General features: G+C 46.6%; 1 protein-coding gene across 1 annotated transcript in view; it reads left to right on the plus strand.

The window, feature by feature from the left end:
• The window catches only part of B3GALT5 (beta-1,3-galactosyltransferase 5), a 42,204-nt gene extending 28,958 nt beyond the window's left edge, over positions 1-13,246 (plus strand). Inside the window, exons 2-3 of the mRNA XM_027546531.1 lie at positions 9,181-9,326; positions 10,227-13,246. Coding sequence (XP_027402332.1) covers positions 10,227-11,162 — 936 coding nt within the window. The 5' untranslated portion in view covers positions 9,181-9,326 and the 3' untranslated portion in view covers positions 11,163-13,246. The remainder of the gene's footprint in view (positions 1-9,180; positions 9,327-10,226) is intronic.
• Positions 13,247-13,476: the final 230 nt, after the last annotated feature.

A 13,476-nucleotide genomic window follows, 5' to 3' on the forward strand; every position in this document is an offset into this window, starting at 1 on the left:
TTCCCAGTGCTCTACGGTAGGACCTTGTTGTTTATTCATCCTATATATATATATAAGTTGGCATCTGCTAATCCCTACCTCCCACTCCACCCCTCTCCCACCCACCTCCCACTTGGCAGCCACCAGTCTGATCTTTATGTCCCTGATTCTGTTTCATAGACAGGTTTGTTTGTGTCATATTCGAGGTTCCACAGTGGTACCTCAAAGTGGTACCATAGGGTGTCTGTCTTTCTCTTTCTGACTTACTTCACTTACTGTGATGATATGGTAATATTTGCAGTTGGGGCTTTTGGGAGGTGACTAGGTTTAGACTTAGTGCATTCTCTCTGCCTCTCTCTCTCTCTCCCTCTTCTCTCACCTGTGCCACGTGAAGACAGAAGGAGAAACTGGCCATCACAAGCCAGGAAGAGGGTTTTTGCTGCAACCCAGCCCTACTGCCAGCCTGATCTCAGACTTCAGCCACGGAATCTGTGAGAAAATAAATGTCCGTGGTTTAAGCCTCCATGTCAACGGTGTTCTGTTAAGGCAGCTTGACTGCCCTAAAATAAAAAAATTCAGAGTTAACTTTTTCTTAAAGAACAATATGTGTACAGAAAAAAAATACCATAACTACAAGTTTCATTGAATTTTTACACACTGAATGAATTCATAAAACATCATTTCCCCTTTGTTTTTAAACTAGCTGCACTGCCTATACTTATTTATTCACTTTGGCAAAACTAATACAATATTGTAAATTTAAAAAAAAAAAAAAAGAAATAACATATTTGACTCTTCATTAAGATTTCATCCGTGACGTGTCCTAATAATATCTTTAGAACATCATAATTGTTAGTGCATTTAATGTTTAAAATCTACATGTGAAATAACTAAGCTTGTTTTTTCCTTCTGTCTTAATATGGGTTGGGAGAGGGGTGGAATTTCCATTAGAGCATTATTTCTGGAGTACCATATAGAATGCTATTTATTTTGAACAACTTAAATTCCAACAGCAACAGGCTTCATTACCTTTATTTTTTCTCCTTTTGTTCCATTAGAAGTTCAAATAGATACAACATATGCATTATTATAGTTGCTGTTCAGTTCGCTTGGTCGTGTCCGACTCATTGTGACCCCGTGAACTGCAGCACTCCAGGCTTCTCTGTCCTTCACCATCTCCTGGAGTTTGCTCAGATTCATGTCCATTGAATCAGTGATGCCATCCAACCATCTCATACTCTGTCACCCCCTTCTCTTCCTGCCCTCAATCTTTCCCAGCATTAGGGTCTTTTCCATTGAGTCAGCTCTTCACATCAGGTGGCCAAAGTATGGGAACTTCAGCTTCAGTGTCAGTCCTTCCAATGAATATTCAGAGTTGATTTCCTTTAAGACTGACTGGCTTGACCTCCTTGCAGTCCAGGGGACTCTCAAGAGTCTTCTTCAGTACCACAGTCAGAAAGCATTAATTCTTCAGCGCTCAGCCTTCTTTATGGTCCAACTCTCACATCTGTACATGACCAGTGGAAAAAAACATAGCTTGGACTATACAGACCTTGCTGTCTAGGTTTGTCGTAGCTTTTCTTCCAAGGAGCAAGTGTCTTTTAATTTCATGGCTGTGGTCACCATCTACAGTGATTTTTGGAGCCCCAAATCATAAAATCTGTCACTGTTTCCACTTTTTGCCCATCTATTTGCCATGAAGTGATGGGACCAGATGCCATGATCTTCACTTTTTGGATGTTGGGTTTTAAGCCAACTTTTTCACTCTCTTCTTTCACTTTCATCAAGAAGCTCTTAGTTCCTCTTCCCTTTCTGCCATTAAAGTGATATTATCTGCATATCTTATGTAGCTGATATTTCTCCTGGCAATCTTGATTCCAGTCTTGATTCCAATCTTGCCTGTGAGTCTTCTAGCCAGGCAATTCATATAATGCATTATTATTAACCAATGAAATTATCCTGCTTTGGTGTATTTTAAGTTGCTAAGTGCTAACTTACTAACAATCATGGCTTTCTTCTGGCCATTTCTTTTCTGTGATAATAGTTAAATCCTGTAAAACAGAACTGGAGACTAAATGTGTTCTCAAAGCTCAGCATCTGCTTGTTCTGAGACCAGAGATCATTGGTGTGAATCTCAGTGCTCTATTTTCTCAGCTACTTGGGGTGGTTGGAGCTGCCATGTTCAAGCGGGAGGCTTCTATGTTCTATTATGGATGGGGAGAGAGGTCCCCCCACCCCAGGACCCCAGACTCAGCAGTTCATAAAGCCTAGAGAAGCTCTGGACTAATTCCCTGATGTCCTCAGAAAAGTCAAACTCCTCAAGGCCGTGCTGGTCTCCAGCCTCACTTCCAAGCTTCCCCTTTGTCCCTCCTAGATTCCTGCCTCTGCCTGTGGGCCTCCCTGGAGCAGCAATCCTGAGCATCCTCAAGTAGGAGTTCTGTCCTCTGTGCTGTGAAAGCAAAGCCAGAGTGGGATGCAGATAAAACAGCAAGAACAGCTTTTATTCCAGAAGTACTGTCATAGGGGAAACTTGACCTTGGCACAGAGCTGGGCTCAACTCTGAGTACTGAGGATTTACAGCCAAGGAAGAGGTTCGGGGGGTGGAGTGGGTTCATGGTTGGGGAATTACTGTGAGGAAACACTAAGGGTCAGGGAATTCTGGCCAAACTGAATTTGACAGGATGATTGCCGAAGGTGAGCCTCAAGTTTGGGGGAAGGAAATTTGACCAGATAATAATAAAAAACTTATTTATTTGTTTGTGTTGGGTCTCAGTTGCAGCATGTGGAGTCTTCATTAGGTTATGTGGGGTCTTTCGTGGCGGTGCATGGTCTCAGCAACCAGGCTTAGTTGTCCCGAGGCATGTGGGTTCTTAGTTCCCCGACTGGGGATTGAACCTGTGTCCCCTGCATTGCAAGGTGGATTCTTAACCACTGGACCACCAGCAAAGTCCCTTGACCAGATATTGAGGGTGAGGGATTCTGGGTAAACCCACTTAGCAGGATGCTTGATGAAACAGGGTGACACAAAGATGGCATGGGAGTCCAAGGCTGAGGTCTTGCTGAGAAGGGGGTTCAGAGAAGGCCGATTGAAGTTCTGTCAAGGATGGCCTTTCAGGTTCACAGGCAGGTTCTCCTTGCTGTGTCATGTCCGTAGTTACAGCTATGCTCATCTTTAGGGCTGTGAGCACCTCAAAAGTTTACTTTCTTTATCCTTGAGCCCCAGCCTCCTGGACCCTGCCCCTCCTCTGCAAAGGAGACACTCAGAAGAGGTTTTTTGAGGCAGTGAAAGCACCCAGGGTGTGAGGGCCCAGGGCTAGCTCCCTCTTGAAAGCCAGAGGCCACATGAAAGCTCTTCCAGTGGGAAGTGTTCCTGTCCTAGCTGGTCAGCCATAAAGGACAAACATACAATGCCCCTGAGTCTGTGTCAGTGGGGACACTTCACCAATATAATTTCCTGCAGTCCCAGCAGCAGGAGCGGTGAATGGTGAATGGGATTTTTGTTCACGGTCCTTGGTTGAGGTTGTGAGGTGATGGGAAAGGCAGAGGAAGAAACCATTTGTTGTGGGTCTGGATGTTCAAATTCCCTTCTCCCAAAGAGGAGGCCCCAGATGCCCTCTGAACACCTCTGGGCCCAGAATCTGGCCAGTGGCCTGGCAATGACCCACAGTGTCACAGGCAGCTGGTGTGCATGGCCACAGTCCAAGGACACCTCTCAGGGGAAGGGAGGGGGGCCTCCATGGAGCTGGCACAGGGAGCCAGAGCAGATGGTTTTGAACATTTTTGAAATGGGAGAGGGGTTGAAATAGAGTTGATGGCTTATTTTGTTAAGTAGAAAAAAATTTTTTAAATGGTCAGCTACCATCACCCTTCCCCTGCCCCCATAAAATTGAAAAATATATTTTACCCCCCGAAAGTGGTAAAAATGTGCAAAGCTTCCACTCCACACAACCTCAGCCCTGGTGCCCAGGCCCTTGAGGGAGGTCAGATAAAAACAAGTATTAAAACCTTCTTAGCGGGACTGGAAATGTGGGGGTGATGTCACCCAGTGCTTCAGATAGCCACAACTGCTATCTTTCCTCCTGTTTCCCTGGTGTCTCGGTGGTAAAGAATCTGCCTGCAATGCAGAAAACTCGGGTTCGATCCCTGTGTCAGGAAGATCCCCTGGAGAAGGAAGTCACAACCCACTCTGGTATTCTTGGCTGCTGAATCCCATGGACAGAGGAGGCTGGCAGACTTCAGTCTGTGAGGTGGCAAAAGTTGGACATGACTGAGCATGCATGCATCTTCCCTCTCCTGGGATCATGGCCATCATGGTTTTGAAGCATGACCATCCCTCAGTTCGGGTGTGACAACCTGTCTACCAGTGGTGACAGAAGACCCTGAGCACCAGAGCTGGTCCAGCACCTTGAAAGGAAAAAAAAATTACATTCTTTTTGTCATGAACCCTTCATTGAAACAGCACTTCCTTCCATCATGAATATGGCACTGTGTTAGGTTCCTAGGGCTGCCGTAACAAAGTGCCGCACACTGAGGGCTCAGGACCCGAGGAGATAGGATGGTGTGGCTGTCGACAGATGCTTATCTTCTCATGGGGCTGGCGGCTGGAAATTTGCAGTCAGGTGTGGGCAGGGCTGAGGCTCTGGGGAGAGCCTGTCCCAGTCTGGTTGCTGGTAATCCTTGATGATCCCTGTCTGTAGACGTATCACCACCATTTCTGCCTTCATCTTCACTTGGTGTTCTTCCAGTGTGCCTATCTGTGTCCAAATGTCTTTTAAAGTTTTATTTATTTATTTATTTTATTTTTGGCTGTGCTGGGTCTTCCTGATCCAGGGGTCGAACCCACGTCTTCTGTGTCTCCTGCCATGCAGGCCTAATCTTTATCACTGAGCCCTCAGTGAAGCCTGAGTATTATTTTGGTACACTTTAAAAAGTATTTTGATGCATTTATTTCAAAATAATTGATTTCCTTGGTTATCTTGTATCTTTTGTTTTATGAACTGTGTTGAAAGTTTCCATAATATAAAAATGTTTGAGAAGGGTTTGTGGCTCCCGCTGGCTTCAGGAAGAACTCAATTCCACAGAGAACCATTAGGAGGCCCAGTTCTCTTCCTCTCACTGGCCCTCCAAGAGGTGGCCACTGTCCTCTGAACCCACAAGGCTGTGTTTTCTCTCTGGTGCTCCCAGACCCTCCAGGGCTGTGGCCTGTGATGCGAGCATCCAGCCAGGGGTGGAGCTCTGGGGCATCCCTGGACCACTCTTCCCACGCTCCTCCGGGCTGGGGTCATCCCTGGGTAGGGCACCCTCTGCTCGTTGTGACAGAATCCCCTTGCAAGGTGGACTTGAAAAGGAGGACTGAGGTGACAGTGTGGAGTGTCTCCATCCTGCTTCAGTTAGAAATCAGGAGGATGACATTTCCCTCTGCACTCATCTGGAGCTCTTGTGGTTGTACTCTTAGCAAAACTGGACATGGGCAGATGAACAGGAGAAAAAGAAACAATTTTACTTCCTATATACCGAAATCTCATAGAATTGGGACTTGAGAAGAGGTCAAAGCAGGCAGCCTTTAAACTTTTGAGACAAACAATAGACTCCTGGGATGTTGACAAGATAGAGAATCTCAGGTTTTGGGTGCTACTTCGTGAAGAATCTAGACAGCGTCTGGGCTGGAGTAGTAAATTAAAGAAGTAACAAGGTTTGTTTATATCCACTTTTCTGCCCCAGATTCTTCATTTCTGGAGATAAAGGTGTCTCTCTAGTTCCAGATTCAGAGAGGGCACCTTTCACATGAGAGATTTTTTGATTTTGGGGGGACAGTAAGGAGGGTCAGAGTGTCCCTTGCACTGGCTGCTTATTAAATAACTGTAATTCAAAGTAATCCATATGCCATTGAAACATATTTTGGAGTGACCTGCCGTAAGCTCCAAAAAGTCATGACAGAAGTAATTGCCACCAGATATCCAATGGTTTCCAACCATATTGAGAGGCAGGCATGGTTCTCCCCAGTTGGAGACATAGACACAAGTGGGTAGTATTTAAATACTTTGTCTCAAATAACACTCTCTTGTGATCTAGCCTGATGTGAACAAGATCTTTTGTTTCCAAATTCCTCCATCTTTCCATCCAAGCAGGGTGCCTGAGGTTAACAAAAGAGGACTTTTAAGAATCTGCTCTGCAGCATCTTAAACTGATCTAAAATGGAAAATGGAGTGCATACTGATTTGGCAATTATTGAAATATTGGAGCATCATCATAGCAACCACATACTTTGATTTGGAAGCCTGCCTTTCATGTCTGGCCAACTGGTATGTTACAGCAGCCTTCCAGGCCAGCAGCCCTCCAGGCTTCAGAGTTTGCAGAAAAAGTAAAGCCCAGACTTCCTGGGGTTGTGTTAATCCTGTTTAAAATTTTCTCTATATTGTGGTGTTTTGACATTAAAAAAGCATCATAATATATGAAAAATCTTTCTAGGGACTTCCCTGGCAGTCCAGTGGTTCAGACTCTGAGCTTCCATCCACATTAGGGAGGGCAATCTGCTTTATCCAGACTCCTGATTCAAATTTTCATATCATCCAAAAAACAGCATCACAGACACAACCAGCATGTCTGACCAGATTTTCAGGCACCTCTGGCTCTGGCAAGCTGACACACAGTCATTGCCCTGCAAGAACTGTATTGCTCCCGTAGCTTCAGACGCTGACTCCTGGCCCTCCTCCGATGGGCCGAGGCTGGACTCTGGCTGGGCGCTGAGAGCTGTGGCCTAGCATGGGCTTGGGGCAGTTGTAGAGAGCCTCATTCACATGGCTTTATCCAAGTGATGCCCACTGGTGTTTTCAAAGGGGCCAGCCTAGAGTGGAATCACCGGGGACACACTAAAATGCAGATTCCTGGGTGCCAGACCTGCGTTATATGAGTCTGTGTGGGATGGAACCTTTTTTAAAAAACAATTTATTTTATTGAAATGAATATAGTTTTATATAGTTGATTTACAATGTTATGTTAATTTCCACTGTCCATTGAAGTGATTCAGCTTTATCTGTATATACATTCTCTTTTGTATTCTTTTCCGTTACAGTTTATCACAGGATATTGGATACAGTTCCCTGTGCCATGCAGTAGGTCCTCGTTGTTTATCCATTCTGTATATAATAGTTAGCATCTGCTAATCCCAAACTCCAGTCTGTCTTTCCCCTAACCCCTTTCCCTTTGGAACTCCGCGTCTGTCCTCTACATCCGTGAGTCTCTTGCTGTATCATAGATACGTTCACATGTGTCATATTTTACATTCCAGATATAAGTGACACTGGGTGATATTTGTCTTTTTCTTCCTGACTTACTTCACTTCACCTCTAGGTCCAGCGATATTGCTGTAAATGGCATCATTTCATTTTTTTTTTAAAGGAATGGAAGCTTTGATCTTGCATTTTTAACCAGCCTCTTGGGAGATTCTTATACCTGAGTTTGAGAGCCTCTGGGTTGTTCAGGCTGCATGTTGCTTGTTCTTTCTGCTTTCCCCACAATGCCCTTCTGCTCTCCAATGGCCTGGGGAATGGTGAGAGTCTTCTCAGATGTATGAGGATGGCGGGTCTGGAGCAGGTATGCTGAAGGTGAAACCCAGCCCTCTGAACTGCTCACTGTCCTCTGTGAGTCCTGGGGCTGGGATTCCCAATCCCTGTTCTCACCTGTCACATCACACCTGCCCTTCAAGAATGAGCTTGAATACCACATCTTCCTTGTGGCCTATCCAGCAGGCTGGACAGTTCTCTTTCCTTTGAGGTCACAGGCCCCTTGATTGTGTGCTTCAGCCCCAGGCACTGTCTCTGGCCTCAGAGTGGACCATTGCTGTCCATTCCAGATCTTTCCCTTCAGCAGGTGGTCCTCCCACCAGCCCCCTTAAACTTAACTTTCTAGATAATCCCCTTGGCTTCCCAGCCCTCAGGCTGTGGACCTCTGATGCCTTTGTCTCCAGGCGCTGCAACCTCAGGAGGAGGGTTGGATTCTGGGTCCTGGTGACGCACCATATACTCAATCAGAGGTGCAGATGTAATTGGGGGTGCAAAGTAGAACGTTTGGAGAGCTTGCTTCTTGGTCTCTGCACTGTAGGCAGGAAGTTTCTTCCAACCGCACATGAAAACAAACAGCCCCAGCGAGCTTTGGCCAGTCGGATGGTCAGGCGTGGCGCTCTTCCTGCCCCCTGGATGCTGAGCATCCCTTCCTGGGGACTGAGATTCATATGGAGGGTCCCAGGAAAGGGCACAGGATGGGGGATGAGATCCGAGGGTTACTATTGAAACAACTGCTGAGGAAGAGCAGACTTATCCGAGAAAGGTAGCAGAATTGAAAAAGAGCATCTTTTGCCTGCATTGGCTTTTATGTTTCTTTCTAAAGCATACTGCAGGAGAAAATGCAATTTGGTTTCCCTTCCCCCTTCCCCCACCAAAATAGACTACACATCCTAGCCCTGCAAGTACAGTCTCACAAAAAAAAGGACAGACTTCTTAGCCTCTTACAGCATCAGCTCAGCATCATTCTCAAAGTCCATTTGCCTCCTGGGGTGATTTCTCTGAAGTTGGTGGGGGCTCCAGCTGATTACGAGCTCCACTGGGGGACCCAGGAGAACAAGAGCTGGATTAAGTTGACCTCCAGAGAGTCGGCTAGTTGTTCCATTTCTTTTATGGGGAATGTATTTGAAACAGATTTTTCCTTAATGAAATTTCAAAGTGCTCTTTTGCTGTCAAAATTACCGACCCTTCTTTGTTTCACACAGTGGGTTTCTTTTCTTGCCCTTTTGTCCTCTTATCCAGCATGATATTCTGAAAACACAGACATTGAGTTGAGAATTGATGTGTTTCCTCCCTATGTTAAGCCTTTAAACATCAGCCATGGACTCTACTATGTGACTGTAACTGACTTAGTTGTCTGCTGTGTCTCTTTAAAAAGTTCTGGAATGCTGTCCTAACCCACTAAGCTAAAAGGATTTTCAGATATTTGCATGCTCGTATTATTGTCAACAGAGCAACCATGTGGTGGGATGTGTCTTGATTGGACCATTTTACAGATGAGAAAAGTGAGGCTGGGGAATAATGTCCTACCGATGAGTAGTGCATCGGCACTATGGCAAATGCCTCAGCACAGCAAATAGTAAAGAGCTGCTGCTGAGGCATGAGCAATTTGAATAACACTGTTCTTGGTTTTTCCTCATAGGGCTTCCCAAGGCAGAGAATCATCACTTTCTGGCAAATAAACCAAGCCCAAGACCTAATTGTGCTGAATGTCATATGCTGACAGCTCTTGGAATCCACCCTTTGGCTTAGCTTTCAAACAAGAGGTTCATCTTACCCAGGAAAAGGGTGAGTTATTTGCTTTCTTAATGTTATAATGCTGACATGGATGATCCTGGATTTGTGGAGAATAAAAGAGATAGGTGAGCAAAAGAACATGCGTGCGTGTAAAGTCGCTTTAGTCGTGTCTGACTCTGTGGGACCATATGGATTTTAGCCTGCCAGACTTCTCTGTCCATTGGATTCTCCAGGCAAGAATACTGGAATGGGTTGCCATGCCCTCTTCCAGGGGATCTTCCCCACCCAGGGATTGAACCTATGCCTCTTACATCTCCTGCATTGGCAGGTGAGTTCTTTATCACTAGTGCTACCTGGGAAGTCCAGTGAAAGAATAGGAGATTTAAAAAGTAACCTAAAAAAAAAAAGAAAAGAAAAGAAAAAAAAAAAAAGCCACTGCTTTGCACAGATGGAATTCCAAGGTAGTAGTACACATTGAAGACTGGTCTTGCTTCTTTCTGGGAGTGATGAAATGGTGCTTAAATCAGTCAAAGAAGAATGCCAGGGGTCTGTACATTTGGGTCTAGGACATATGCTTTCCAGCCTTGCAGGTTCTCTAGCTAGATGCCATTATGGAGTCAGAGAAGGGCAGAACTGGAAGGACAGACCTAGTGAGCTGTGTGGTTCCATGTCCTTCTAGATCAGGGATCCGAGACTCCCGCCATGAAGGAGCCAGGACCACTGCCTGGTTCCTGTGGTCCCAATCTTCCACCAGGGAGTGAGAGACGGTGGCACTCATCTCTGCCTCCCTGTGGAATCTCATCACTCCACTTGTGTCTGCAACAAGACTCCAGAGTTTCTAAAACTTGAGCTATGAAGCATGGGTCTCGTCTCGTCCCCCATCTCAGCCACCCAGGGCAAAGCTATACTCCTGCTTTTTGAGGTCTAACCATTTGATTGTTTTCCTTTCAGATGGCTTACGTGAAGATGAGATGGGTATATATTTCCCTGATGGTCCTGGGAGTCTTTTGTCTGTATTATAACCTGGAGGATCTGAATCCTTTTAAAGGAGAACCAGTGATTTTCAAGAATGAACTTGGGGACTTCCTTCAGCTCCCAGATATAGATTGTGGGCAGGATCCCCCCTTTCTTATACTGCTGGTAGCTTCATCTCATGAGCAGTGGTTTGTCCGCTTGGTCATCCGGAGCACATGGGGAAAAGAAAAGATCATAAAGGGAAAGCGGATAAAAACATTCTTTCTCCTGGGAACTTCTCCCAGTAAACACATCTCAAGAGAAGTAGCCAAGGAGAGCCAGAAGTTTCGTGATATTATCCAAAAGGACTTCACAGATGATTATTTCAATCTGACCCTGAAGACCATGATGGGGATGCAGTGGATCTACAGCTTTTGTCCACAGACAACTTTTGTGATGAAAACAGACTCTGACATGTTCGTCAATATCTACTATCTTACTGAACTGCTCCTGAAGAAAAACAGAACAACTCGGTTTTTCACCGGCTTCCTAAAACTGAACGAGTATCCCATCAGGAAACGGTTCAATAAGTGGTTTGTCAGTAAGTACGAATATCCGTGGGACAAGTACCCACCCTTCTGCTCTGGCACTGGCTACGTTTTCTCTAGTGACGTGGCGGGTGAGGTGTACCATGTTGCCAATAGCGTGCCCTTCATTAAACTGGAAGATGTCTTTGTGGGGCTCTGCCTGAAAAGACTGAAGATCAGACTGGAGGAACTTCACTCCGAGCAGACTTTCTTCCCTGATGGGTTACCATTCACCACCTGCCGTTATAAGAAGATTGTGGCCTCCCATCATATCAAGCCACGAGACATCCTGAGGTACTGGCAGGCTCTGGAAGGTTCCCTGCCAGAAGAGTGTCCAGATAACTGAGGGGAGCCTAGAAGTGCCTGTGGACCACCTCGGTGATGGCTTTTGAAAGATCTTTGATGGTGTGGCTGAGACTCCCCAGGTCAGGGAGGGAGCAAGGAAGGAAGAGGCAGAACACAAGGTCCTGCAGCCTTCCCTGTCTAAACATAAATGCCACCATGGATGAAGCCCCATTTGGTACCCGAGCCATAATAGACACCATCTCTTGAGCACCTACCCTGAGGCACTAACTCATGTGCAGCTGCATCTTCTCATGTCAGGAGACAGCATCCACATGGAGTGGTGGGTGTCACCATTGCCACTTCACAAACAAGGAGACAGCAGCTTAGAGAGGGATGGGGACCTGTCTCAAGGATGACAGCCGGCAGACACCAGAGCGAGGGGGAGAGCCCAGTGTCATCAGATCCCAGGCGGCAGCCCCCGTCTCAGTCCACCCTTGTGAGCTGCCTCCTGGGAGAGGATGGTGGCCATGGGGGCTTCAAGGGGGGCCTTGCTGCTGGCATCCGTCAGTCCCTTGTAAGAGTCCCCTCTTCCTCCTCAAGTCCCATTCTTGTGCTTTTTAGTGCAGAGACTTGGGTGAACCAATGCCCCCCGTCCCTCCGGTACTGAGTTCCCTGGGTTCACGATGAGTCTGGCTGGCCTGAGACCCTGTTAGCAGCTTGGCACTCAACTCACTACAAAGACATTGCTGCAGTGGCTGCAGCTCTACCCCCAGGAAACACCCAGTTCTGGATAGAATCCAGTCTTTAGAAAACAGATTCAGCTCAGAAATCACTGTGAAGCTTGGCCTGCTGTACACACCTGTTGGCCCTTCTGCTGAGTGGGGGATCCCTGAGAGAACAGCATTTCTTCCCTGGTGTCCATGGTGACCCCGTCTGTTGGCTCCATCTGTCCTTGGTCTGCACTTCAGGTCTCCAAGTGCACACTGGAGGGTGGTTGGATGCGTCATCCATGAAGGATGCTGGGAGCTTTTCTGGGAACTGGGAATGATTTCAGTCAAGACCCTCTCAAGCAGCCCCTGGGATGTGGAACGCTGAACTGAGTCTTGGTCCAAGGTGGCGTCTCCCTGAGTGCGTGTCCTAAGCCCAATCCCAGCTCAGCGTCACTGCATTCCTCAGATGGCCAAGGAACAGATGCATTTTGTGATATGGACTTTAGTATGCATCTCATGGGGGTTTGGAAGAGCCTGTTCTGCAGGGTTGTGTGGAAACAGAACACTTTTTTTTTTTTTTTTTTGGCAGAATCTGCCCATTCAGCCACTGTCACACTGACATACAAAGCCATCTTGTTCCCAATCTCCAGGAGGATCAGTTCTTACTTTCTACTTTATTGCACCGAACTTTAGCAGCACTCAGAGCCGAGGCCTCACATGACTGTGAAACTTACAAATGTTGAACGAAGCTCTGACCTGAACACAGGAAGAGGTGTCTGCTGCAGAATGGTCACAGCCGGGTTGATCTGCAAAATGGCATCTTATTTTGCACAGTGTTTTTCATTTCTGGATGGAGCTGCTTCTTGGCGGATGTGTTTTCTTATCCCAGCTTCTCTGAATGTGTTGGGTCGTGTTCAGAAAAGCTACCTTCTCAGGTGGGAAAATTAGGGACTGAGCTGTTTTCTGAAGCCTGGATTTAGCAGGGCCAGTCCTCAGTCCCGTGGGACAGACTCCCTCTGATTTGGGGGATAACGGTGGGCTTTGGGCTTTGAGGGTGAAGGAGCCTTTGGCAATAGGGCTGCGTTTGTGCTTAGATGTCCACCTTGTCTGGTGTGCATGTCCATGTGGCCGCTGGGCTGGGATGGGAGGTTCATCTCACTCAGGATCTGGTCTCAGCATCTGCCCAAAGCCCTCTCCATAGGAGCACAAGCACACACTCAGCTCCACCCTCTGTGTGCTCTGAAACAGTTTTCTGCAAAACACATCCCTTGCCGCCATCCCCAATTCTATTTCTTTATATAATGAAGACCTTTTATACTCTAAGGAAAAACATGTTTTGTGACTACAGAACTTGAAGGCACCTTTGAGCTTATTTGGTCTGGCATTTACATAGGATGAAAATAAAGCTCAAAGAGACCCAGAGGCTTGCCCAAGACCTCACAGCTTGTTTGTCATGGAGTGCAGGTTTCAGCCAGAGGTGTAGTCCGTGATGCTGTCTTGCTTGTATGTGAGAGTAAGAAACTGTGAAAGTGCAAATTAGGAGACAAGGTGAGGCCTCTGGGTGCTTCCAATAGCACCCAGAGTGAATTTCAGAATGGGACTGGAGAGGAGCCAGGCTGCTGTCTTCACTCACAGGTCCAGGGAGGAATGGTGCTCACGTGTGCT

The sequence above is a fragment of the Bos indicus x Bos taurus genome, chromosome 1 (genome assembly GCF_003369695.1).
Source record: "Bos indicus x Bos taurus breed Angus x Brahman F1 hybrid chromosome 1, Bos_hybrid_MaternalHap_v2.0, whole genome shotgun sequence".
Taxonomy (NCBI): Eukaryota; Metazoa; Chordata; class Mammalia; order Artiodactyla; family Bovidae; genus Bos; species Bos indicus x Bos taurus.